Source organism: Culex pipiens, chromosome 2, assembly GCF_016801865.2.
Source record: "Culex pipiens pallens isolate TS chromosome 2, TS_CPP_V2, whole genome shotgun sequence".
NCBI classification, from domain to species: domain Eukaryota; kingdom Metazoa; phylum Arthropoda; class Insecta; order Diptera; family Culicidae; genus Culex; species Culex pipiens.
Window position 1 is genome coordinate 51,489,667 of NC_068938.1, and position 25,994 is coordinate 51,515,660.

At 39.7% G+C, this 25,994-nt stretch overlaps 1 protein-coding gene across 2 annotated transcripts in view; it reads right to left on the reverse strand.

The window, feature by feature from the left end:
* Positions 1 to 5,366: 5,366 nt before the first annotated feature.
* The window catches only part of LOC120423129 (CCR4-NOT transcription complex subunit 1), a 28,673-nt gene continuing 8,045 nt past the window's right edge, over positions 5,367 to 25,994 (reverse strand). The window contains exons 3-9 of one of the 2 annotated variants that reach the window (XM_039586809.2): positions 19,830 to 20,010; positions 15,279 to 19,762; positions 13,670 to 15,211; positions 13,371 to 13,612; positions 13,101 to 13,311; positions 6,199 to 6,347; positions 5,367 to 6,139 (exon numbers count right to left, since the gene is read on the reverse strand). In XM_039586809.2, the coding sequence (XP_039442743.1) occupies positions 6,007 to 6,139; positions 6,199 to 6,347; positions 13,101 to 13,311; positions 13,371 to 13,612; positions 13,670 to 15,211; positions 15,279 to 19,762; positions 19,830 to 20,010 (6,942 nt within the window). In that variant the 3' untranslated portion in view covers positions 5,367 to 6,006. Of the gene's footprint in view, positions 6,140 to 6,198; positions 6,348 to 13,100; positions 13,312 to 13,370; positions 13,613 to 13,669; positions 15,212 to 15,272; positions 19,763 to 19,829; positions 20,011 to 25,994 lie in introns of both variants that reach the window. The other variant, XM_039586808.2, reaches the window with a different exon arrangement.

Below are 25,994 nucleotides of genomic sequence, written 5' to 3' on the forward strand. Positions count from 1 at the left end.
GAATGTTCAAACAGCAATTACATTTCAAACAATTGTTTAGTGCCATAAATAAAAACGAAACGTCTTTTCCGCTTATTAAGTCATCCTTCTCTTTAGTGTTCAACATTTGTATGTTTTGTAAATTAGCGTTATCACCAGTTTTTGTAAATTTTTCATTATTTTATACATAAATGAGGCTGGTACAAATTTTATTTAAAGTTTGTGTTTTACAACATGCACTACAACTAAATCTTACAGCTTGGTAGGTAATTGTTCAATGTATCACAAGAAGTAGTTTTCAACCGAGTTTGATGTGTTTGAATAGTTAGTTAATTTTAATTATGAAAAGATTGTTAAATGTGATTGAGATTGTCACGATTTTCTTAATGAAGAAGAGTTTGATTCGAAAAATTGACTGCATTATCGGATTTTTTTTACAAACAGAAAAAACTAAGAACAGTTAAAATTAATTTCTAAATATCAAGTTTCAAGTGTTTTAAAAACAGAATTCAAAGTTATCTTTAACCCTCTACAACCCAACCCCGCCTCTAGACGGGCTTCGATTTAAAAAATCGCCAAAAATCCATTTTTCAACCAATTTTTGATCTTCAAAAAGCATTGGAAAGAAGAACTTTTAAAATTTTGGAAAATTTTAGGGTTGGAAGTTTGACTTGTCTTATGTGACTTTGCCAATGTTTTTAAAAATGTAATTTTTTTAGGGGTCAACTTTGGCTGTGTTTTTTTAAAACATTTCCTATATTTTAAGTAAAAAGAAGTATGCAGTAATTTTTCTAGTGCCCCAGACTATGCCTCTACGCATTTATTTACAATTTAAATGATAATGGTTCCATTTTATAGCAGAAAATGTGAAAAACATGCAAAAAATTGAAAAAGTTACTGTAAAAACATTAAAAAATTAGATAGGCAAAATGTAATGATAGGAGGTGGTAGAGTAGGCCAAATACTACCAAAAACAAACATAAACTAAACAAGATAAATGCAAATTTAAATACTAAAAATGAAACAAGAAAAACATAAAACAAGAGAAGTAAAGTTTTTCGTAGAACAAAAGTTGCTCAAAATGACCTCCTGAACACGGGAAAAATAAAAATTTTCGAAAAAAAAATTTGGGCAGTAGAGGGTTAAATTGTAGCCTTTTGTAAACGTAGATGGACATTGTGTGACTAACTATAACATTATTGATTCCTTGCCTCAAATAATAGGCATTCATTTTTCAAAGAATGACTGAAAATTAAAAAATGTTTACAAAAAAGTCAATATTAACCATCAAACATAATTTCAAAATAAAAAAAAATCAAGCAGTTCACAGTATAAGTAAAAAAAAATGCCAAAGATTTACATTTTATTGCTCTGTTTGAAATTGGCAATAAAAGGGTAATTCATAAAGTTAAAAATAAACAAATTTTGAATTTATTGTTGATTTTATAAATTTAGTTTTCAATGTGGATAAAAAATAGAGGAATTTTAAATTTTGAGAAAATGTAAGCTGTGACTTAGTTTAAAAATTGAAATTATGAGTCGTGGTTTTAACACTTAAATGAAAAAAGTGTTTTAAAATGCAGTTGTTTTGCAATCATAAGTTACCAAAATATCTAAGTATTGACAAAAAAAATATTTCATAAAAAATCAAAATATTTTAAACAAAGCCCAAATATGCTAAATATGATTATAAATGCAGAGAAATGCAATTTAGATTGTCTTCAGTAGATAACACTTCCAATTTCATTAAAATTTCGAAGTTTTTTGAAAACATTTTTTTGCCCCTTGATTTTTTTGAAAAATATATGCAACGGCCTTATAGGCAAAAAGAAAACTTAACAGAAAATTTGTGAAAAATCACTTTAAAAAAAATCAGATAATTTTGATTCAAAGAGAAAACTTGACAAATCAGCCTCAAAACAACAATTACATTAAGTTTCAAAGCTCATTTAAAATATTGACAAACATAAATTTTCCTATCCTCAATTTGAACTGGAAAATAAAAAAGAGTGCAAAAAATTACATATAAAAATTAAGCTTTGTATAACTTGTTTTCTTTTTTAACTGAAACGCTTAAACATGATCACAGTTATTACTCTTTTTTTTTTTTTTGGGAGGGTGGTCCAGCCGCACATCGTTGATGTTGAAACCTCTAAACTGGGCCCTCGTCCTGTCACGTCAGTCAGTAGTCTTGTCGTACATTACAACTAGAATCAGATCTGCCAATGAATTAGTACACTTCGACCAAATAAACACTGACGCTGTATGGATCTGACTCTAGAATAAATGCACAGTTGTGTGTTATTCATAAGTCCAACTTATTCAATTATTCATTTAAGTCCAAATATTCATTTGCTAACTACTTTGGATTGAAAATCTATATTTTAATCTAAAATCCTCTAAACTTAATGTTCAAAGCTAAACGTTCCTTTAACTGTTGCAGTACTACTTCTACCAAAAAACAATAAAAATTTGTGAACTGATTTACAAATAGGATAGAAATCGCGATTTCAAAAAGAAATGACCATTTACGTCAAAAGATCCGTAGTTCCTCGATTCGCAACAATGATCAATACAACCATAATCCGAAAACCGTTAGTTCAACAGATCAACGAATTTTGTCCGATATCATTACATTATTGATTGATCGAGACTCTATGGACAATTTGATATAAAAGAATGTGTAGTATTCTACATCAATCAAAGTTTAGTGACAGCATTACTCTAACTTAACAATTGCAACTAAATTTATCATCAAAAAGGTTTGGAAAGCATACAGATTTATTTTAAATGCTAATGCCAAGCAACAAATCGATTGTACTATCCTAAAGTCCCAACCTAAATCCCACATTGTGATAGTGAAAAAGTCACAGAAGCAGCGGTGTCTTGTGCAATTGTGATATTTTCACTATCGGTCAACGCTTAAGCCCTGGGGCTGCGGCAAAGCGAGTTCTCGTAGCATGAAGTGGTGTCCATAGTGCTTATAAAAATAATATACCCAAATTTTAACTAATGCACTAGGATCAAATCATGCCCCTTGACTTTACAACGCTTAAACATGATCACAGTTATTACTCTTTAAAAAAAAATCTAAGATAAAAAATGTTTTTTTATGAAGTTTCCTTAAAACTTTGTAGATTTTGATATTTTGTTTTTAGATTTAATGTTGGTTTATCCAGTTGTTTAATTTCGTATTTTTATTCTATGTAAAATTCAAAGAATTTGTGCTTTACCTCTCTTTCTATATTTTTTTGTTTGTTATATGCTTCAAACATTTTTAAAATAGCCAAATAGAAACTCCTTGATTTTATTTTGTCAGTTTACTATTCAAATATTTTTATCATATTTTGAAAAGTTAAAAAAAAATGTTTGAAATAGTCAAGTATATGAAAATAGTGAATGGAACCTTTGAATATTAAGTTAAGATCAAGATGAATTAGGTGCAATTTTTAGAGAGCTGTGAAATATTTTTCAATAAATATGCTTGAAATTCCCGATTTTTTTGTGGATTTTGGCGAATTCTAGATTTTTCCGATTCCCCGACTAGGGTGGCCGTCCTGTCCTAACGTGTCAAAATTAAACAGAATAATAATTTTATTCAAATTGAGTTTTCAAGAGCTATTTTCATGTTTAAAATTTACAGTTTTCATTTTTATTTTAACCAGAAAAACATAGTTAAAATTAAATCAAATTGATTTATTAAAATTATTATTGGTAGTAAACTGCCGTTCTACGCATAATTGTCTAATGTTCGAAAAAGTGCAACTGAGAAAAACGCGATTGAAATTTTTTGATCGATTTTTGTGTTTCTACGCATAATTGTCCCGTGGCTCCCTATTCGCTCTATATGTCCCTAATCACCCTGGTTATCATTTTATCACCCTTATTTGTGATTCTCTTGCTTTACAACAGATAACAGATGCTTCGTAAAACTAATGATTTTGTGATACAAAATACTAGGTGGGACAATTATGCGTAGAAGTTCAACGATGGGACAAACAGACTTGATGTTGTTTTCAATGATTTTCCGAACAAAGTACAAGATTTTATATGTTTTTCTGAATGTTTAAGTCAAACTAAACCTAAAAATGATAAAAAGTTAGAATCGTCCAAAAATGACATGGGACAATTATGCGTAGAACGGCAGTAAAGCACTCCAAACGAATTGGGTGCAATTGGCTTAATACTTATACAAAAAACAATACAATTATTCAAGAGTTAGGACATATTTTTCAAACGACTATGCTTAGAATTCCCGACTTGTTGTCAAAAAATCACAAATTTTGGATTTTCCCAGTTTTTGAGGAATTTACGAATTCCCGACTGCTTTGATTTCCCGACTTGAGGGCTCAATTAAAAGCTCTGAAAATATATTGCTTATTTCGAGATAAAATCACGTTTGTCCATCGCTGTGAGTGACAGGAGATAATTGCCGCCTAACTGCCGCAGTGTAAAAATCAGCAAGTTGAACTGAAATTCTGCGTTGATTTGGCTGTCAACTTGGTTTGTTTTGAATATTTTCCAAAAAGTCAGCTGAAAACTCAAGGCAACCATTGACAACAGCCAAAAATTTGTTCTGCGGTTGTCATGCGGCTGTCATGCGAACATTATCTTGCGGTCGTATCACCGCGCGTGAACTCTAATTATTAACGCCCGCAGTAATAAATACTCTTTTGTGAAACTCCTTTTTGTCTTTTTAATAACGCCTCTTCCATAAACTATTCAAAACTTTCATTTTTTCATCAATAAACATAAGCTTTCACAACCCCAACATATCCAATCACATTTATCCCCTTCCTCGCTAAAGTTTACCCCAAAATCGAACACACCCCTATCGAAAAAAAAAGCTCCTTCTTTTCAGCGCAAAGTCCTCCCAACCCAAACTCCAACCCCCCAAAAGCCAAGTCGTCCCCCTAATTCACCTCACCTCCACGCCACAGTAAAAATCGATATCCGCGCTCCTAAAAATAGGCCGACTGAATTCCTTGAGTTGTGGCCCCACACATCGCCATGGGAACTAACGATCCGGCCTAGCGCCTGGCCAGCCAACCTGGCAGTAACGAACCAACAAACCAGCACCGGAACAAAGAAACCGACCGATGTTTGCGTTTTGCGTCCAGTTCTGACAAGAGAGGGCGAACCTTTTTCGGAGTTGAATTTTTCATGACAGCGAAAGTCTTGGAAATGATTTTCTTTCTTGGTGGGAGGAGGGAGGGGAATCGAGCGCAAACGCACCAAGAAGCAGCAGCAACGCACTTTTACGTTATTTTCTTGGAAAGCTTGAAAGAGAGGGGAGGAGTGAGGAAGCAAGAAATCTTTATCATTCGGAAGCTTTCTTAACGGAACCCAAGAAAAAGAGCTTATTTTTTTCATTTTTCTGCAATGTATTCATGAATGATTAATCGGTTTAGTATAATTACAAGTATGCGGGAGGGGGGGGGGATTAATATTATACGCACATTTACGCAACGCAACCTTAACTCTAATAAAACACAGTTTCGTCTGCCTTTTTCGTCTCGATTTTTGCTGAGTTTTTGTGTGTTTTCTTGTTTTTAACTCGTCTGCGAGCATATTCATTTGTTTGAATACAGCACGCAATTTTTTTTTGTTTTGTTTGCATTGTTGAAGCTACGCGCGTTTGGAAGAGTTTAAAACCCTGTTTGCTAGACAAATGTTTATAGTCAATACACCGACACGCCAAGGACTACATTCACTTATTATCGATAGAGAGAGAGTGTGCGTGAGTGTGTTTGGACCATTCGTTCAAGACCTAATTATTTGAGTGTTTTCTGTTTACATAATTTTTCTACTAAAAAAACACTTGCACACTCTAATTACAAATCTGTAAAGATGTATCATATTTACAGGAACAATTGATGAAACCATTTAAAAAATAAACTTCTTCTAAATCATCAGTTCTGTTCTGGCCAGAGAAAAAAAAAACGCGCATTAAAAGCAAAACTAACAATCAAACAAATCCTAAACGAAACCTCCTGAACCACGCTCCGACTCTTTACCGCTTAACACCTAGTTGCACTCGGCAATCTCCGACTCGCCGACGTTCGACATCTGCTGCTGCTGCTGCTGCTGTTGTTGCTGTTGCTGCTGCTGACTCTTGGACTTGACCACCATGCACGAGTTGGCCACCGACTCGAAGAGTCTGAAAAGAAAAATCAATCGTTAATTTTGAACAATTGCAAAATAAATCAGCACACTCACTTTTCGATTTCCGGCGCGCAGTGCACAAAGTCGTGGTCCCAGAACTTGTACTGCGGGTTCTTGATCAGCTCGATGAACGTGATGAGCAGGCCCCACGGGTGCGGACGGTTCACGATCAGCCGTTCGAGCAGAACGCGCGTGATTTGCTCCTGTAAGAAGATGAAGGAGAAAATATTGGATTACGAAGCTTGATTTTGAGCGGGAGACAAAAGCAAATCCTTTATCTTTCTTTAGTAAGAAAGGCAAGGAGGGATGTTTCGTTAAATATGCTTGACTGGTGACTTTTTTTCAGTGTTGATTCACTTTGATCAATTTTTTTTCCATCTAAATTGGAAGACACTTTGAAAGCATTTAAACTCGCTAGTGTTCTGCATAATATTGTTTTAATTTTGCACAGTCCAGACTCGATTATACGAACGCCTTAGCAAAATTCCACTTCGGATAATCAAATCACAAAAAAATATGTTTTCTCTACTAAACTGCCCATAATTGAAAATTCGGCTATTATGCCAAATCAAGTATTCCGAGAAAAACGCGTTTTAGTGTTTGTCACAAAATCTCCGTCAAGGCAATTTCCCATAAGAGTGGCATATTAGCCGTTTGGTTTTTCGCATCGGCAGACAAGTCTAAACACTATTTCAGTGAAATTCAAGTTCCAGGAGATGCGTTGGAACATCCTCTACCACCTGGTGCTAATATCTCGTTTTTGCCAAAAGTGGATATTAGCCGTTTTTTCAATGGTGGGCAGTAAAGTGATTCAGAAATTTTTAAATCCAAGATGGCGCCCAAAATGGTGGAGATAAATTATTGAAAATTTTCATTTGAGCAATTCTCTACCAAAACCAGAAATGGGTTTTTATTTGTATTTTTTTATTTTTCTGAAACTTTGGGGGCTCTCCCTGATGACCAAAGAAGCCATTTCGTGTCATTGGTTCATCCACACAAGTCTCCATTTCATACAAAAATGGTACGCAAATTTTAGAAAATCTGTAGCTTTTAAAAGAATTTTCTGATCCATTGTGTGCCTTCGGCAAAGTTGTAGGTCCTCATCAATACCTACTGTTCAGAACAAGGTACACAAAAAAATCTTGCCGATTTTTTTTATTAACTTTTTTTCACAAAAACTAAATTTCCCAAAACCCGTATTTTTATTTTGGAGATTTTTGAAATATGTTTTATGGGACCCAAATCTGCAACTTTTAAGCCATAGATGATAAAAAAAAACAGTGATTGTTGGAAAAAATAGAAATTTTGTACATAAAATTTTAAATGTTTCAATGTTTTTAGACTACTTGCTTCAAAAATATTGTTTTAGAAAAGATCGGAAAATTTCACGAATGTTTGGGTTAGACTAAGAAACTTAAATTTTCATATTTCTTTTTCTTTAAGCCGCTGCTGTTTCTCAGCAATCAGAGGTCCAATGTTCAATGTCTATTAGACAATTTTATAGCAAATTTTCTGAACTTTAAAAAATATCAAAGATCGGTCCATCATGGTCACTATTTTTTAAATCGAAAAACTGCAAATACTTCACTGAAATCAAACTTTAGGTGAGCAACTCTCTACGAAATCGGCCGATTTCGACCATTTTTATTTTTTGTATTTTTTTATTTGACTCAAACTTTGTGGGGGCCTTCCCTATGACCAAATAAGCTATTTTGTGTCATTGGTTCACCCATACAAGTCTCCATACAATTTTGGCAGCTGTCCATACAAAAATGGTATGTAAATATTCAAACAGCTGTAACTTTTGAGTGAATTTTCTGATCAATTTGGTGTCTTCGGCAAAGTTGTAGGTATTGTTGAGGACAATTGAGAAAAAAATAGGTACACGGAAAAAAAAAATTTTTTATCAACTTTTTTTTCACTAAAACTCAATTTCCCAAAATACGTATTTTTTGATTTTCGAGATTTTTTGATATGTTTTAGGGGACTAAAATCCGCAACTTTTGAGCTATAGAGAAACATGGTCAAAAAATCTGCCGCCAAGTTATGAATTTTTGAAAAATAGTGATTTTTGGAAAAAAATCCAAATTTCATGCAAAAACAAATTTGAAGTTATTTTTTAATGCAAAATTGAATTTGCAATCGAAAACTACTTTACAACCTACGCGCGTGTTCGGACGGAAAGTTTTTTTTCGCTGGCGTTTTTTTTTCTCTTTTCAAAGAAGTGGATTTTCCTCAAGATTTTTTATTTTTAAGTTTTCCGTTGGAGTAAAGTTCCGGTGTAGTTCATTTACGAGTGGAGTTCAGTTCTGGTGGATCGCTTTCAATGTGGATTGGTTCCTGGTTCCTGCTGTTCCGGTGCAGTTGCTTTTACGATGGACTTCTGCTGCAGTGAAACTTTTCTGGCGGTTTTTCGGTTCCGGTGGATTAGAAGTCTTTTTCCAGCTGATGAGGAGGATTGTGGAGATAACAGCCTGTTTTCCAAGAGCAACAATCAAGGCGTTGTGGAACAACACTTTCCGGTTATATCGAGTTGGACCCAGGAGTTTGTGAGATCTATCCATTTTATCTATCATTATTTGATAGAAGTTTTTTTTCCCTTATTTTATATAATATTCTATTGATCAAATCTTGACTTTTTTTTGATAAGGTCCTATAAACAAATGTAAACATTGAGTGTATCCCGCTTACTCCGATGGACTTTGACATAAGGTGTGAAAGGGATACACTCAATGTTTACATTTGTTTATAGGACCTTATCAAAAAAAAGTCAAGAAATGATATATCCATATTATCCCTTTCCCACCTTCCCTTTCTCCTATCCTCATTTCCTCCCCCTCCCATTTTTAAAAATAGTGACCATGAGCGACCATTTCTAAAAATATTTTTTTTGAAAAGTTCAGAAAATTTGCTATAAAATTGTCTAAGAGACATTGAAGATTGGACCTCGGGTTGCTGAGATACGTCCGCTTTTAGAAAAAGAAACACGAAAATTGAAGTTTTCTAAGTCTCACCAAAACAACCCACCATTTTCTAACCCATGTTAATACATGAAACATTCGTGAAATTTTCCGATCTTTTCGAAAAAAATATCTTGAAAAAAATTAAATCAAGACTAACATTTTAAATGGGCGTAATATTCAATGTTTGGCCCTTTTAAAATGTTAGTCTTGATTTATTTATTATTTCAAAATATTTTTTTCGAAAATATCGGAAAATTTCACGAATGTTTCATGTATTAACATTGAAAATCGGACCATTAGTTGCTGAGATATCGACATTAGAAAATGGTGGGTTGTTTTGGTGAGACTTAGACAACTTCAATTTTCGTGTTTCTTTTTCCTAAAGCGGCTGTATCTCAGATACCCGAGGTCCAATCTTCAATGTCTCTTAGACAATTTTTTAGCAAATTTTCTGAACTTTTCAAAAAAAATATTTTTAGAAATGGTCGCTCATGGTCACTATTTTTAAAAATCGAAAAACTGCAAATATTTTGCTAAAATCAAACTTTCGGTGCCTATATCTTGAAAACGAAGCTCTTTATTTTGCATTAAAAATTGATTTCAAATTTGTTTTTGCATGAAATTTGGATTTTTTCCAAAAATCACTATTTTTTCAAAAATTCATAACTTGGCGGCAGATTTTTTGACCATGTTTCTCTATGGCTCAAAAGTTGCGGATTTTAGTCCCCTAAAACATATCAAAAAATCTCGAAAATCAAAAAATACGTATTTTGGGAAATTGAGTTTTAGTGAAAAAAAAGTTGATAAAAAAATCTGCAATTTTTTTTTCCGTGTACATATTTTTTTCTCAATTGTCCTCAACAATACCTACAACTTTGCCGAAGACACCAAATTGATCAGAAAATTCACTCAAAAGTTACAGCTGTTTGAATATTTACATACCATTTTTGTATGGACAGCAGCCAAAATTGTATGGAGACTTGTATGGGTTAACCAATTACAAAAAATAGCTTATTTGGTCACAGGGAAGGCCCTCACAAAATTTGAGCCAAATCAAAAAATACAAATAAAATCCATTTCCGGTTTTGGTAGAGAATTGCTCAGGTGGACAAATTTTGAAAACGAGGCACTTTATCAAAAAATCTGTTAAGTACTTTTCGATTGCAAATTCAAATTTACATAAAAAATGAGGTCAAAAATTTTTATGTATAAAATTTCGATTGTTTTCCAAAAATCACTAATTTTTCAAAAAATCATACCTCGGTGGCAACAATTTTTTTTCTTCTCTAGACTTCAGAGTTGCGGATTTTAGTCTCATAAAACATATCAAAAAATCTCGAAAAAACGGATTTTGGGAAATTGAGTTATTGTAAAAAAAAATGTTAATTAAGAAATCGGCTAGTTTTTTTTTGTGTACCTATTTTTTATGAACAGTAGGTCAGAAAATTCCCTCAAAAGTTACAGATTTTCGAATATTTACGTACCACAATAAAAAAAAGAAAAAAAACAATAAATAATCGACATCAGGGTTTCCCCCTGATTCGATTCCTTAGGCAAAAATAAGTAACTGTGAAAGTTTTGAGCGAAATCGGTTAAGAGTCGCTTTTTATCGTTGAAGTCGGTGAAAAAAAATCTTTCCTTACATCTTCTTTAAATCGTTAATATGTAACTCGTCAGGGTTAACTCGGATTGTTTTGCGATCTTCGACAAAGTTGTTTTTCATAAAATTTTAAATAACAATCTCACACTTGACAATGATCCGGCACATTTAACGACACCTTTGGCGGAATTTTTAAATTTTTTGCTTTTCCCCATACATTTTTTCAAATTTTCCCATACAAACTTCAACGATAAAAACGACACTTAACCCGTAACCGATTTGGCTCAAAATTGGCACGGGTACTTATTTTTACCTAAAGAACCGAGCCAGGCCCTTGCCACCCTAATCTGCCCACCATTGAAAAAACGGCTAATATCCACTTTTGGCAAAAACGAGTTATTAGCACCAGGTGGTAGAGGATGTTCCAACGCATCTTCTAAAACTTGAATTTCACTAAAATAGTGTTTAGATTTGGCTGCCGATGCGAAAAACCAAACGGCTAATATCCCATTCCCCTTTGAAATTGCTTTGGCGAAGATTTGGTGATAACACAAAAACGCGTTTTTCTCGGAATACTTGATTTGGTATAATAGCCGAATTTTCAATTATGGGCAGTAATGGAGACTTGAATGGGTGAACCAATGACACAAAATGGCTTCTTTGGTCATAGGGAAGGACCCCCAAAATTTGAGCCAAATCAAAAAATAAAAATGGCCGAAATCTGGGTGCTGAATAGTGGTTCGCAAAACGGCTTAAATTTTGAACTGTCAAAGTGGAACCAATTTACTGTTCGCCAAAAGTAGAGAGAATTGTTATAGATCATTAAAAATTGTTATTTTTTTTCAAGAATGAAAAATGTGTGGCTTTTGAGGACCTGTAAGTCAAGCAATCTTAAGAAAGATGAAGGCGAGATCGTTTTTTTTTTATAATTATGAATGGAAGTTGTTTATGGAGTCGGTGCGGCTGTATCCATCTAGAAGCTGTCTTTATTGTTTGATTCCGTTTGAAAACCTGGTTTAGTAAAAATCTTCTCTGTTTGTTGGATCACCTTCGCTAGAATTAGCGATGTTTTTTCGCTGGACCAGGAAGAGTTGCAGGATTCCAAAATCAGTCAGGGAATTTATCTGCGACATCGCAGAATGACACTCTCGCCGCAGTTCTTGGTCACCCGTAAATAGGGGCAGGGGGGGCAGAATGGACCAGGGGGGCAGAATGGGCCACCCTTGGTTTTGGGCTTTAGAATGGATTTAGACCAATTGTAAGGCAAGGGTCTTATAAAGGACGTCAAATAACTTCACCATACTGAAAACGACGTTTGAATTCATTGTATTTTTCGAATTATGAGCAAAAATGTAAATTTATTGACAAATCTACGCAAATGTTGTTTATTTCGAGGTTTTTAAATAAGCTTTCTGAAAAGTTGGATTGTTTGAAAAAGTTTGCTCAATGCTTATAACGTTACTAGATGTTACTACCAAGGTATACAAGCAACAACGGAACCTTAAAATTATTTAGAGACTTGGTGGTGGAAGTGTTAAATAAAAATCCACTTGGGGGCAGAATGGACCACCCTTATCCTGCCTTATAAAAACAATCAAAAGTTATGAAATTTGGATTAAATGGATTATTTCACTCCAGGTAGCTTCACAAATCACGTTTATGCAAAATTAGTTGATTTTTTAGTTGTTTTGATGGTTATTTGTAAAAATAGTGTCATTTTTCAACATATTAACACTATTTTCAAAAATGTTTGTTTTGGTAAGTGACTATTTTCATAAAAGTGGTCTAACTTCATGGAAACTATGTTAGAAAGGTACCTTAAGTCATTTCTTATCTCCCTTCAACGTTGTATTAGACAAAATGGCTTGTTTTCTAAGGTGGCCCATTCTGCCCCACAGGGTGGCCCATTCTGCCATTCTTTTTTTTAAAGTGGCTCAAAAACAGTTTTAAGCTAAAAAATTTCATCAACCAAGTATATAACATTGAAGGGAACATCCCAAAGCATAAGCCTACTACACTGAATTCATAAGTTTTCATGTTTTTCTATGGTTTTTGGCGCATTTTACTTAGGCGGGCCATTCTGCCCCCCTCCCCCTAACAAAATCTCTTCTAACTGATCGAAACGCGAACATTTTCCAGCAAAAAATGTCAAAAACTAGACAAAATAAAACACATACTACTGATTATAAAATTTCTAAATTTTAAAATTTTTCTTCTGCAGATGCACTTGAGATCGAATTTGGTACCATATCGGGTAGCAACTTGTTGAACTTTCGACATTCTTGAAAAAAAAATCTTTGAAAATAGCAATAGGTTTAATCTAAATTTTGGATTGCTACCCTGTATAGAGCCCCAAAACGAAGTTCTTCATCAAAACTAAAGCAAACTCTCACCTGAATCGCCTCCGAGTTGGCCTCCACGAACAGGTACAGAATGGCACAGCTGAAGTAGTGCGTGTGGCTGTTCGGGTACCGCAGCTGGTTCGCGATCGCGTTCAGGAACAGGTAACGCCCCTCGTTGTCCAAATCGACCGCCAGGTTCTGGAAGATGTCCATGTGGGCACTGTGCACGATCGTCGCCATCGTGGGTCCCAGGTTCTTCGAACTTTAAGAATTAAATCTGTCAGAATTTGGTTAAACCTACAGGCATGAATGAAAGCCTACCGAATGTGCGCGATGGCCTGCGTGCCGACGTACAGCACGAGCGCGTTCATCAGCGGGATGTTGTACCGCGAGCCGGGCTCGTTCGAGATCTGCAGGTTGCTGCGCAGCTCCGACAGGAAGGTGACGGGCGAGCGCGCCTTCAGATACGAGTCCAGGTCCTTCTTGAAGCTTTGCGGCGTGATGGCGGCCGCGTAGTTGGTGAAGATGCGCGGCGCGCCGCCGATGTCGGTGAGCATGTCAACCTGTAATAAGAGGGTTTAGGGGGTGGTGTTTTAGATTAGAAGGTGAGTGTGGCCTACCTTCAAGTTCGGTGTGAACGGATCGGGCAGGCGCATGTTACGCGGGTACGCCGACAGGATCAGGTTGCGCATCTGGATGCAGTTCGGTGGGATTACGTCGCAGAAGCCAAAGTGGTAATCGCACAGGAACTCGGGGAAGTCATGCAGCAGGACGAGCAGCACTCGCAGCGTTCCCTTGTACAGGTGCTGGACGGGTTTGGCAAGTTCAGCGTTGCGCAGGAACGGAGCCAGATACTTGAACAGGTCAATTAGCAGCTGCGAGTACATGGACCAGCCCTTCTGTTGGGGGATCGACGCCAGGATGCGTCCGATGAAGACACGGTGCGAGATGAGCTCCAGCCAGGAGTAGCAGAAGCCGGGAGCAAGCGATGGTCGCAGGATGTGGAACGTGTGGCAGAACGCGGTGATGACCGAGAGGCTGATGTTCTCCAGGACAGGGTCGTGGGCGCTCAGTTCCAGGAACAGCATGATAAAGATACGATTGTATCCGAGCTGCTGGAAGGCAGTTCCGTGAACTTCCTGATCTTGCAGCAAGATGCCAACGACAATTCCGAGAACCTTGTTCAGCAGGTTCAACTTGGTGCTAGAGTTGCCACTCTCTCCCGAGTGCTTCACGAGCAGCGCGATCAACCGCACGTACGCGTCGATCCACTGGAAGATCTTCGTTTTCAGTCCCGGGTCGGTCATGTTGCGGTACGTCAGATCGATGCAGCACTGCGTGGCATGCCGGAAGAACCGGGTCAGCGGTTCGTCGCCCTTCAGGATGCCGTACGCGTTCATCTTGTTGACGAAGATGCTGAACGCTTTGATCGGGTCACGACCGGCCGCTTGCGTGTGGTAGATCGTGATCCAGTCCTTCAGCAGGAACTCCGTACGCTCGGCAAAGCCCGGCGGATCCTCAATGTCGGTGGCCCGCGCCTGGATGATTCCGGAGTGGATGTACGACGTCGGTCCAGCGAGCGCACGGTCCACCAGGAAGGTGTTGGGGTCATGGTTCGAGCGGAGCATCTCAATCAAGTGGGCCAATCCCTCGGGGGCACGCGGATGCACGGCCAGTCTCGCCAGCAGATCGATCGTGTTCAACAGGTCGTTCTCGGTGATGACCGAGTTAGGACGCTCGTCGATAAAGTACGTCTGGACGAGCTGCATGGCGAACACCACCGCGACGTAGTTGTTCCCGTTATCCATCAACTGCATCAGCATCATGTCGTACTGCGGCATGTTGACAAAGTTGGACGAAATCAGCAGGTCAACCGCCTCCACGTTGTAGCGGATCTCTTCGCGGCACTCGAGCATGTACCGCGTGATGGCCTTGTTGGTCCAAACCGGGCCGAAAGCGCGCGGATCCTGCAGCAGACGCATCACCCGCAGGTGAATATCTCGGTACAGCTTGATCTGGTCGATGTGCTCCGGGATGTTCATCAGTCCCTCCATGATGCCCTCAACGGCTTTGTTCAGCAAATTGCACGCCGTCAGGTTGTCCCGCGAACGACGCGCCAAGATCAAACACTCCAACAGGTTGTGCATGTTTGTCACGTGAACCTGCAAGAAACAAAACAAACTGATTAATATTCATTCAACAACACCTTCGTACAACACGTACACTAACCTGCAGCTGCGGCACGTTGACCGCGGCGTTCAGGAACGCCTCCATCTTGCTGGCCAGCTCGTCGTACAGCACACCGATCTCGTCCGGGGTGACCTGAACGGCTGCCGCTGCAGCTGCTGCGGCCGCCGCCGAGAACTGCTGCGCTACCTGCGGAATCGTGTCCATCTTGGGCGCGAAAATCACGTTGTCCATGTCGGTGATCGGCTTGAAGCCGGGTATGTTCCGGGCAAACTCCTCGTACACCGCTAGCTGACTCGGCGAAACGCCTCCCACGCTCAGTCGAATCCGCTCGGGCATTCGCTCCGCTTGGTAGGTCAACACGCTAGCTTCGCAGTAGCGACGACCCTCCTGGCGTGCGATCTTGCGGTGTTCAAAGTCCGACGCCAGCAGTTTGTCCATCTCGGGCACGACCTTCTCGATCGCCGTCTTCTGGATGAACGCCGACACCAGCTCCATGTTGTCCGCCGCCAGCTGGTTTGCCGCAGCATCGGCCACCTCCTTCTGGGCCGGGCTCAGCGTGGTCATGAACGCGCTCTTGATGCTGTTCTGGATGTTTTGCATCAGCTGATCGCGGCACGTGATCATGGCCATTCCGGCGGCCAGGTTGCGGCCCAGATTGTGCGCCGCCGTACGCATTCGCTGCTCGTCCGAATCGAGCGCAAAGTCCTTGCGAATGATCTGCTCGCACGTCTTGGACGCAATCTTGACGCTGCGCTCCACAACCGGCGTGATCCAATCCGTGATGGTTCGCTCCAGTGCGGTCTTGATGATCTGCTTGAGGTGGGGATGCGTGTGCAGCAGGGCAATGTTGGGCGAGTAAGTCACGTGCTGGTTGATGCAGGCAAAGTTCGAGATGTTAATGTCCGAGTAGTGGAAGCGTGGCTCCGGCGGACCCGTGACGGCCAGCGATGGGTCCATCGCGGGGATCGCTGGTGATCCCGAAGGCCCAGCGGACACAATCTCCTCTGGAACCTGCATCGGCGGCATCGGCTGAAGCTCCTTCACCGGTTTCGGCTGCGACAATTGATACTCGATGTTCTGGGCCCGCTCCGGATCCTTCAGATAGATCGCCGGCTTCAGGTCCGCCACGTCAATGTTCAAATTCTTGCACAGCACCTCGATCTCAAACTTCAAGTTCAGCTTCAGGTCCGGCTCCTGGTGCAACTCGGCCAAAATGTTCATAATCGCCATCGTCCACGGGTTCGGAGGTTTGAACACCTTGCTCTTCGCGCACGACTCCAGCACCTTCGCCACAAACGGAACCACGTACAGCAGCTCCTGCTGGCCCTTGTTGTACGCCTCCACCAGCAGCGATTTCACGTCAATGTCCAGGTGCAAAATTGGCCTGTTCCTTCCGAGCGTCATCATGCCCAGCCAGTGACCCAAGTTCTTCAACAAACTCCGGTCCGAAAAGTTCGCAATACCCTTATCCGAACGCAGCAGCACCTTGATATTCCTAAAAGTCTCCTTCGTGACCAGCCGGTTAATCTCCGGAATCTTGAGCGCGTCCAAAAAGTTCGAATACAGCACGTGGAAGTTGACCTCGATCGAGGCACGCTTCAGCACCAGATACTGCGCCAACCATGCGTGGTAGTCCTTCTGGATGATCTCCTTGATCTCCTCGCACTTTTGCTGCAGATTCAGCTGACTCAGATTGTTGAAGATGAACGCCGTCTTGTCCTGCATCGTGTCCGGCGGCGTAATCAGCTTCTCCTCCCGGTCCTGCGTGGCCACCAGCAGCGTGTCGATGTTGGTCGCGTTCGCAATGGACTTGACGCGCGGGGGTTGCCCGGACGTGTTGCCGAGCTGGGCGCCAACTCCGCTGACCTTTGCGGCAACTGGAGGTGGTGCCGTGGCGGTCAGGTTGCTAGCGTTCGCCACCGAGCTGCTTCGGTAGAGCGGATTGCCACCTGGGACGACTGCGGGGCCGGGGATTAGTTGGGTGATGGATGCGGGCAGTGGTCCCGGTCCGAGCGTCTTGTTCGGTGGTTCCTGCGCTTGAGCTCCGTACTCGATGTACTCGATCAGGTGCGGCGGGAACTGGTCAAAGTGCGGGATCGAATGGACGTACTCGCAGTACTTTGGGTAGAGATGCAGCTTGTTCTTGAACCGATCCAGCGCCGTAATTCCAAAGTAGTACATCTTGGAACCTTCCGGCTTCTTGAGCGCGTCCAGCACGCAACGCAGAGCCAACCCCAACGCAACGTACGTCGTCACCAGATTGCGCTCGACCATTCCACCAAACAGCTGCGCCGTAATCTGCAGCTCTTTGTCCGGGTACTGCGGGAAGAACTTGTACTCCTCAAACAGGTTTCGCAGCATGCACTGATAGACGTCGCACTCGCGTCGAATCGGCGAATCCTTGAAACGCTGCAACATATCCAGCACCTCGTCGATCGACAGGTTGTTGTGAGGCGGATGGTTGTAGATTCGCTGGAAGTAGCTGTTGGCTTCGTCTTCAACCTCCTTCGACACAGCTTGACCTCCAATCTCTGGAAAGCTCGCTTGTCCCGCACCAGCCATGTTCAGCTTGTCTCCTGTTGGAGTTTGCGGCAGACGTCCGATATTTCCAACGGTTCCAGTCGGCGGCATCGACATCAACGGGAACGGACTGTTCGAGGGACCGCCGGCCAGTAGTCGCGATGGTGAAGCCGGAGTCGATACCAGATTGCCGAGGGCGCTTCCAAAGCTGAACGCACTGTTTCCAGGAGCTCCCAAATTCAACCCGGCCATGTTCGAGGCCAACCCGGACAGCGATTCAACCGAAGGTCCCGGGAAGATCTGGCCTCCCAGAGCGGATGCCGTGAAGGGTGCTTCCAGACCACGATGCTGACGCAGCACTCCCGGAGGCGGCTGTTGCTGCTGTTGGGGCGCCTGCTGGGCACGAGTCTTGCTGGTCAACAGCAGATTGTACTGCGACATTCCCATGATAACTTCGGCCACGTCGGGGCTAACATTTCCCACACAAGCCTGCAGACACGTCAGGATGGTGCTCAGCGTCTCCGGCGGAAGTTGCGCCGACTTTGGGATCTGCTCGTCGGCAAACTTCCCAACCATGATCTGCGGGCAGCGACGCTGCAGAAACTTGATGATCGTCTTCACGAACGGTTCTCCGTGCTCACGGATCTTGTCGGCGAGCCACTTTTCCAGCTTGAGATATTCACGGCGCGAGGCCAAGCATGCCAAGTCGATGATGAAGATGAACGAACGCACGTTCAACAGGTTCGAAAGCGCCTTCAAATCTTGCGCCACGTCCAGAATTCGCGACAGCCGCGATTGGTCGTTCTCGCCGCGCAGATACCATTCGCTCATCGAGTGTAGAATGATGTGCCGCAGCGACGGGTTGAAGCTGGTGTTATTCCAGGCGTGGTGCAGGATCGTTCCGGAGTTGGGGTGATTTCCCAGGAAGATCGGAATCAACGTGGTGAACAGCTCCTGGCGGGACATCGTTACGGGTGGGTTGATTTGCAACAGTGCCATGAACAGAATGTCCGGGCAGAGCTGGATCGGAATCTTGAAGATCTCCATCACTTGCTGGTAGAAGCCGTTGTCGGCGATGTACAGCAGAACGTCCACCAGGTGCAGGGACATCCACGAGGCCACCTCCTTGTTATCCGTCTCGGGTGGAGTCTTGAGCAGGTCAACGGAGACGCTCGTGTAGATGTGATCGGCAAACGAGTACAGATCCGGGTTCTTCAGGATCATCGTAATCAACGACAGCTGCCCTTCGACATTCGTCCACCGCTGGTAGACGCATTCCACCGGGAAGTGCTGTCCCAGCCCACTCGACTGCACGCCCATCTTCACGATGGACAACAGCAGCGACAGGCCGGGACGGTCCTTGATCAGGAACTCCTGATGGTCCAACGCCAAACACACATCCTTCCAGTTCAAGCTCGGAACCACCTCCTTCAGTGCCTGCACGAAGATCTCCGGCTTCCAGGTGCTGTTCTCCGACCCGGACCCACCATTCTGACCATCCTTTCCCTTCCCCCCGGGATCCGCTCCCTGCGGCCAGAAGCTGCTCGGCGTCGGTAGATTGATGCTACTCTCCGACAGCGACGCGTGCGTCAAGCACATCGACGAAATAATCTTGGCCACATCCTGCGCCGTGTTTTTCCTGCCGCCAACCTTCAGCAGGTGGTTTTTGCAGTCCTCCAGCGAGGCCGTAAACGTGTAGCCGATTTCCATCACCAGACTGCCCCAGGCAGTGTCCATTACGGACGACCGCAGCAGCGACTGGGAGTTGGCTTTGACCGCTTCGGCCGAAACTTCCGAGTCCTCCGGGTAGAGCAGCGGCGCTAGCACCACCGGAACGCGCTCCCGCGGAAAGTCCCGACACAGCTGCTGCACGAAGCGGGCGTACGTCGAGTCGGCGAGTCCGAATTCGCGATGCTTGCCGTGCGACAGCACCGACAGAATGTGCTGCAGTAGCTCCGGGGTGACGTCGTTGAGACTTCCCTCCTGGCTGGATTGGCTTGGTTCTGCAAAAGGGAAAGCAAACATCAATATTCCTTCACTCGAAAGTAACTTCAAACTTTCAAAACAAACCTAAATTTATGTACGATTCAATGAGCCCGGCGAGGCAGATTCGGCCGTGGTTCTCCGCACTCAGCACCGTATCCGAGTGTGCCGAGTTGAGGAGCGCGAGCGCGAGGGCACCCTCCTGGATGGGCGAGCAGCCGAGAGCGGTCGATACCTGGGCGACCAGATGCGGCGACGACTTTAGGGTCTAAAAGAAGAGTGGAGAATTTATTAGAGTTTTCGTATTTTTCCGAGCAGAATTCAGCGCTTTCATTCTTTCGCTTACTCTCACACAAAATTTGTATCAGAAACTGATTTGATCGTAGTTGATTTGATTGGTTGAATATGGTCTTTCGGAAAACTCGATCTTCTGACGTACAGAAACAATTTCGGTAGACTCTTTCTTCAAAATTTACGACGTCCCAACGTTCCCGAAAAACACAGGATGTAATATTTGAACAAGCCCTAAGAGTAATGTCGTACCGCTCCTTACAAATATTCGATCTATTTTATCGGAATATACCACAAGACATGGATGCCAGTTTAAGTTCTAAAGTGTTCATTACTTTCTGCAGTGTTGTCAGATCTTGATTTTTTTCGGTTAAATTTCAACATAAGTACTGACCAACAACTCTTTAGAATTTTACATTGTCCAGGCATTTTCTATGTCAAAAGAAGCATCATTAGTTTTTCCATACAATTTCGCGAGCTGGCCATAAACAATAGGCATTTTAATATTCAAAAATCTGTATCATGAGAAGGGATTTTCTGATCGATTTGGTGCCTTCGAAAAAGTTGTAGTAAGTTATAAATTGAAACTACCCAAAAAACAAAGGCTAACAGGTGAAAAAAATGTTTTTTATCTGAATTTTCAAATTAAATTTAACATAGACGCTGCGAGTCCGATGAAAGCACGCTGGAAGGTCACATTCGAAAATGCATTACAAAAATGTAAAGCGGCCAGCCCAACTGCGTTATGTTTACCGCGGAGAGGATTTTGTGAACGGATCACATTTCACAGAATCTACAGGGGAGGAAGGATGCGTGGACATACCGTACCAAACGCTCCAGTTTGTAGTTTTTTTTTTATTAGAGTTTTTATCACTAAAAGTTGAAATCCCAAAATACGTATTACTTTAATTTTGGATTTAATTTTAATTTACCGATTTTTCAACTGCTGAACAGTTCGGTAAACTGAAAATTACTGAGAACGGTAAAACCTTACCAAAATTCGGTAATAAGGTTCATTATTGTTCATCGTACAACCGATTTTCGGCATTCTTTTTTTTTTTCATTCTGACAAATGGTTTACCGATCTAAACATTACCGATTTTCTGTAATTCTGTAATTTCGGAATACATTCGTCCGGCTTCAGCTGAAGATTCATGCTGTCCCATGTTGCATGTTCGAGTGTAGACCTACGGAAAACCTTGCCGCGAGGAGAGACCTCAGAATTCGGTAAAAAAAAATCTAAGTATGTGTTTTAAGAGATATAAGAAGGTAAGATGCTGTAAAATGTGGTACCGATGTGGTAAAAAAAATCAGTAAAATGTGGTAAAAATCATATACAAAACATCAGATTTAGATACAAAATCAAATTTGCAATTGAAAATTACTTTACACGCTTAGATTTTTTTTACCGAATTCGGTAGTTGAAAAATCGGTAAAGTTTAGATCGGTAAATCATCTGTCATATTAAAAAAAACATTTACCGAATTTCGGTTGTTCAAACACTTCAGTATCGAAATTCGGTCAGTTTTTACCGAATTCGGTAATTTTCAGTTTACCGAACTGTTCAGCAGTTGAAAATACGGTTTAAATTTTGTGAAAAAAATATTTTTTCTTATTGTCAACCTCTTTTTCAACTCGCGATGTCTCGGTAACTATTTTCAATGTTAAAAATTGAAGCTTTTGAGAAATTTTCTGCTCTTTCAATGAAAATAATTAATAATTGAACATTTTCAAATGTTGGGCTAGATTGCTAAATTTCGAAATACAGTCCAGACTCGATTATCGGATAATCGAATCACGAACAAAAAAAAATCTTTTTTTTAATTTTCTGGTTTTAAACATCAAATTCGAGTTCGTTAACCCCATTTTGCATACCAAATATTTTTTTCAATTTTTAACCCCGCCATTTTGACCCCAATCTTGGATTTAAAAATTCTAAATCACTTTAGAGCATGTTTGAGGTCATATTCAAGCATAACAATTAAAAACAAGACAACAACAAAAGATTTTTTTTAGTGATTCGATTATCCGTGATTTTTTTCCGAGGCCTTCGGAAAATTGAGTCTGTACTGTATGTATATTCGGAACAGAAACTTTAAAAAATTATCACTTTTTGAGATATAAAACGACCGAGATGACACTGAGAAAAACTCATTCTTCACAAAATTTTAATGAAAAATAATTGACAAAAAGAAAAAAAGAAAATTTCAATAGTTATACCTCTCTTTTTAATTCAGTACTTAAGAAAAATCTTAAATCATGATTAAAATTATAAATATGTTTAGAAAAATCAGAATATCTTCAAAGTTGCTTAAAAATATGTTTTCTCAGGTTTCCTTTTTTATTTTGGTTTAATTTTTTTTTTTTTTTAGATCGGGGGTGCTCAAAGTTTTTGAATGGCGGGCCAAATTTGAAGCTCACATGAGCTTGCGTGCCAAATGAGACCAAATTTGAAAAAAAAAATTTTTTTTTCTTTAAGCCGCTGTATCGACCAGAGGTCCAATTGTCAATGTCTCATAGACAATTTTATTAAAAAAAAAAAATCTGAACTTAAAAAAAAATCTTCTAGAAATGGTCACTCATGGTCACTATTTATAAAAATCGAAAAACTGCAAATATTTCACTGAAATTAAAGCTTCGGTGACTTGAAAACGGGGCTCTATATCAAAAAATCTGTAGAGTACTTTTCGATTGCAAATTCAATTTTACATGAAAATATTAAGTCAAACAAAATTTTGCATAATATATCGTTTATTCCCAAAACTCACTATTTTTTCAAAAATTTACTCAGCGGCAGTTTTTTTGACCATACTTCTCTATGGCTCAAAAGTTGCGGGTTTTTGTCCCCTAAAACTTTTAAAAAATTCAAAAACCAAAAAAAAATTTTGTTGGTTTTTTTGTTTCTTTCGTATACTTTTTTTTCTCAATAGTCTTTAACAATACCTACAACTTTTAATGTCTTTGATCAGAAAATTCAAAAATAAAAAAAATATAAATATTAAAATAACAAGCCATACTTTCAACATTTGCATGGAAAAGGTGTTTGAAAATACATTTTACACTAGTTCAGTTGTTTTGCTATCAGTAGTTTTAAAAAAATGTAAGATATGACAAGAACACAAATTTTAGCGAAAAAAAAAATCATTTTGCGATAATAAACATCAACAATTTTCAAAAAATCAAGAGATTTTTAAATCAACCCAAACATGCTAAAAATTATTCATTTTAAATTAATTTCAGCTGATTGCAATTCAATTTCCATTGAAATTTTGAAGTTTTTTGAATTTTTTTTTTTGCCTCCTGATTTTTCTGGCCAACTTTAATAGTAGGGGAACCATACCCTTTTTCAGCCTATTTCTATTATCGGCCTATCAGACCTTTGACCCATATGTGGAACTTTAGGTTCAAAAACGAGGACAGGACAGGTGCTGCCTCTCGCGGTGGAGAGCTGCAAGTTTTCTACCAGTTTTTATGGCAGTTTTGCACACCGATGGGTCGTCGATAGTGCGTGTAGTAAAATATTTTGAATTTTATAACATTACTAAAAGTAGCAACTTATGTATTTTTAGTTTTGGATAACAGCATGTATTTCCATCCAGCACATAATGTTGACTCAACGGCACTTCGGCGTGCAATTTAACTTCATCATTTTTGACTGAACTCTTGTAATAAAACTCGGAAACTTTTATAGGGCCAAAGTGACCGCCTTGGGCGTCATCCATAAAGTATGTCACGCTAAAATCGTCCAAAAATTACCCCCTCTCTCCTATGTCACACTTTGTCAAGTTGGCTATTTGTTTTTCTTTTCCTACTTACTTAAAACCAAATTTTAATTTTCTAGTAAGTTTCCTTATATTCAACATTTTTAAAAGTTACTCAAACGACAACATCCCATTTTTCGTTCAATTTTTTAATTATTATTTTTTTACAAAATTTTGGTAATCGTAAACAGATACCGGCTACATGAAATATGCATTGACCCCTCATCCGATCAAAACTGGTATACTGAGAAGATGCCTCAAGTAAACAAAATCGCAGCATGCCATGATTTGAATTTTCATTTTTCTTCTCGCGCGCCTCGCGTGTCAGCCGTTTGTTTTGCAATTTATTTACTTTTCATGCTCCGAAATGCCGGAAAAATCAGTGCAGTTAAAAATTGCATGTTCAATAATCATGGCTCATCATTCTATTCGTTTGGGAACAGGTATTCAGCTAGTGCTGGTAAAAATGCTTGAATTCTGTGACATCGAACAAAAATATGGGAGGTCGTCTTCCTCCCATCCCCCATTCGCAACTGCAAAATCTGCTCATTTCATGTTTAAAACCACGATTTTATCAACCCACCCCCACCCAAGCGCCACTAAAGCTACATAATCTCCACAAATCGATCATGTTTGAAAACATTTCTTGAATTACGCAGAATTGGTAAAAAAACGAAAACAAGGTCTGTCTGTCAATCTGCGAGTGGTATAAGAGATTCAAATTTGAGAGTTGTTTATGCTGAGTAGGCTGTGACCAGCTTGGACAAATTTACACTATACCAGCGACAGAACTCAACAATCGTCACACTTTTTGGGCTAACAGGATGTATGGAGTTCCAGCCATGTGCCTTTGATAATGAATTACAGCTTTCATAAAGTGTTTTTGACTGTTCAAAAGTAAAAAATAGCTCAAATAAAAGTGAGCAAGCAACTCTCGATTGTTGATACATCTGAAAATGTTGATTTAATAGCTGAAACGGCAAAAGTGATTAGAATTGGTCGAACGGCTTAAAGTGATTAAAATGGGTATAATTCCCCTAGTTTATGCAACAAATTGCAAAAAGAGGATTTTTTTCAGCACGAGTCACATTTATCCAACGAGGTTTACCAAGTTGGATAAAAACGAAGAGTGCTGATCAAGTTTTGCAACGAGTTCCATACAACATTTTTTGCAATTCCGAAAAAAAACAGGTACAGAAAAGTAGGCTATTTCGTCGTTCAAGAATGACAGGAAAAGTAAGTAGTTTCAAGACGGAATTGCAAAAATTAAATTTATACCAGCCTTATTTTATTAAAAAAAAAAGTAAAAAGTAAAGAAATTCATAAATGCTAAATATAATATAAATTAGGATTTTTAATTACGGAAATAGCTTTTTCATTCTCAGATGATTCAGAAAAAAGCATTGAATTTGTTGATATCGCTCATAAAACTTAAGGATTGCAAGAATATTTAACAAAGGTCTATAAAAGCCAGTGAGATCCCTAATAAAATCGGTGTGCTTAACAACTAATTTCCTATATAGTGAAAACTATTTGTGGTATAGTTCACTATTATAGTATAACACCACAAATAATTTGTCACTATATGGGGAATTAGTTGTTAGGCACACTGATTTATTAGGGATATCGATAAGGCTACCAACTGTACGGATTTTTTCCTTACCATACGGATTTTCGAACCTCTTCGCGGATTTTTAACAGGCCGGAATTTTTCGCATAATACGGATTTGTACGGAATTTTAACAACTTTTTAAACATTAAATTGCATTTTTTTTTTATTTGGTCAAAGCTTTTGTTAGCTAGAAATTTTTATTTTTTTTTAACTGTGAGTTTGATTTAAAAAGGGAGAGTTTTCCGGGATTTCCTCAATTCAAACTTGATTATCAATAAGTCTAGAGTTTTTAAAGGTCCTATAAACTATTGTCTTTTACATGTTGATTGTTTTAGAAATTTCTTACTAAATATATTTATCCATTAAAAGATCCAAAGGCCATCTAAAACTTGTGAAAACCTTTTAACATTTGAATTAAGAAATCTAGAGTTTTTTAAAGGTCCTATAAACTGTTGTGTTTCACATGTTATAGGACCTTTTCAATAATTTTTTTTTGGAAATGTGTTCGTGAAAACACTGAGAACGATATTATTCGTTAAAGCAAACTTGACAATGTCATTTCGTAAACTTTTAACAAAAAAAAAAGAA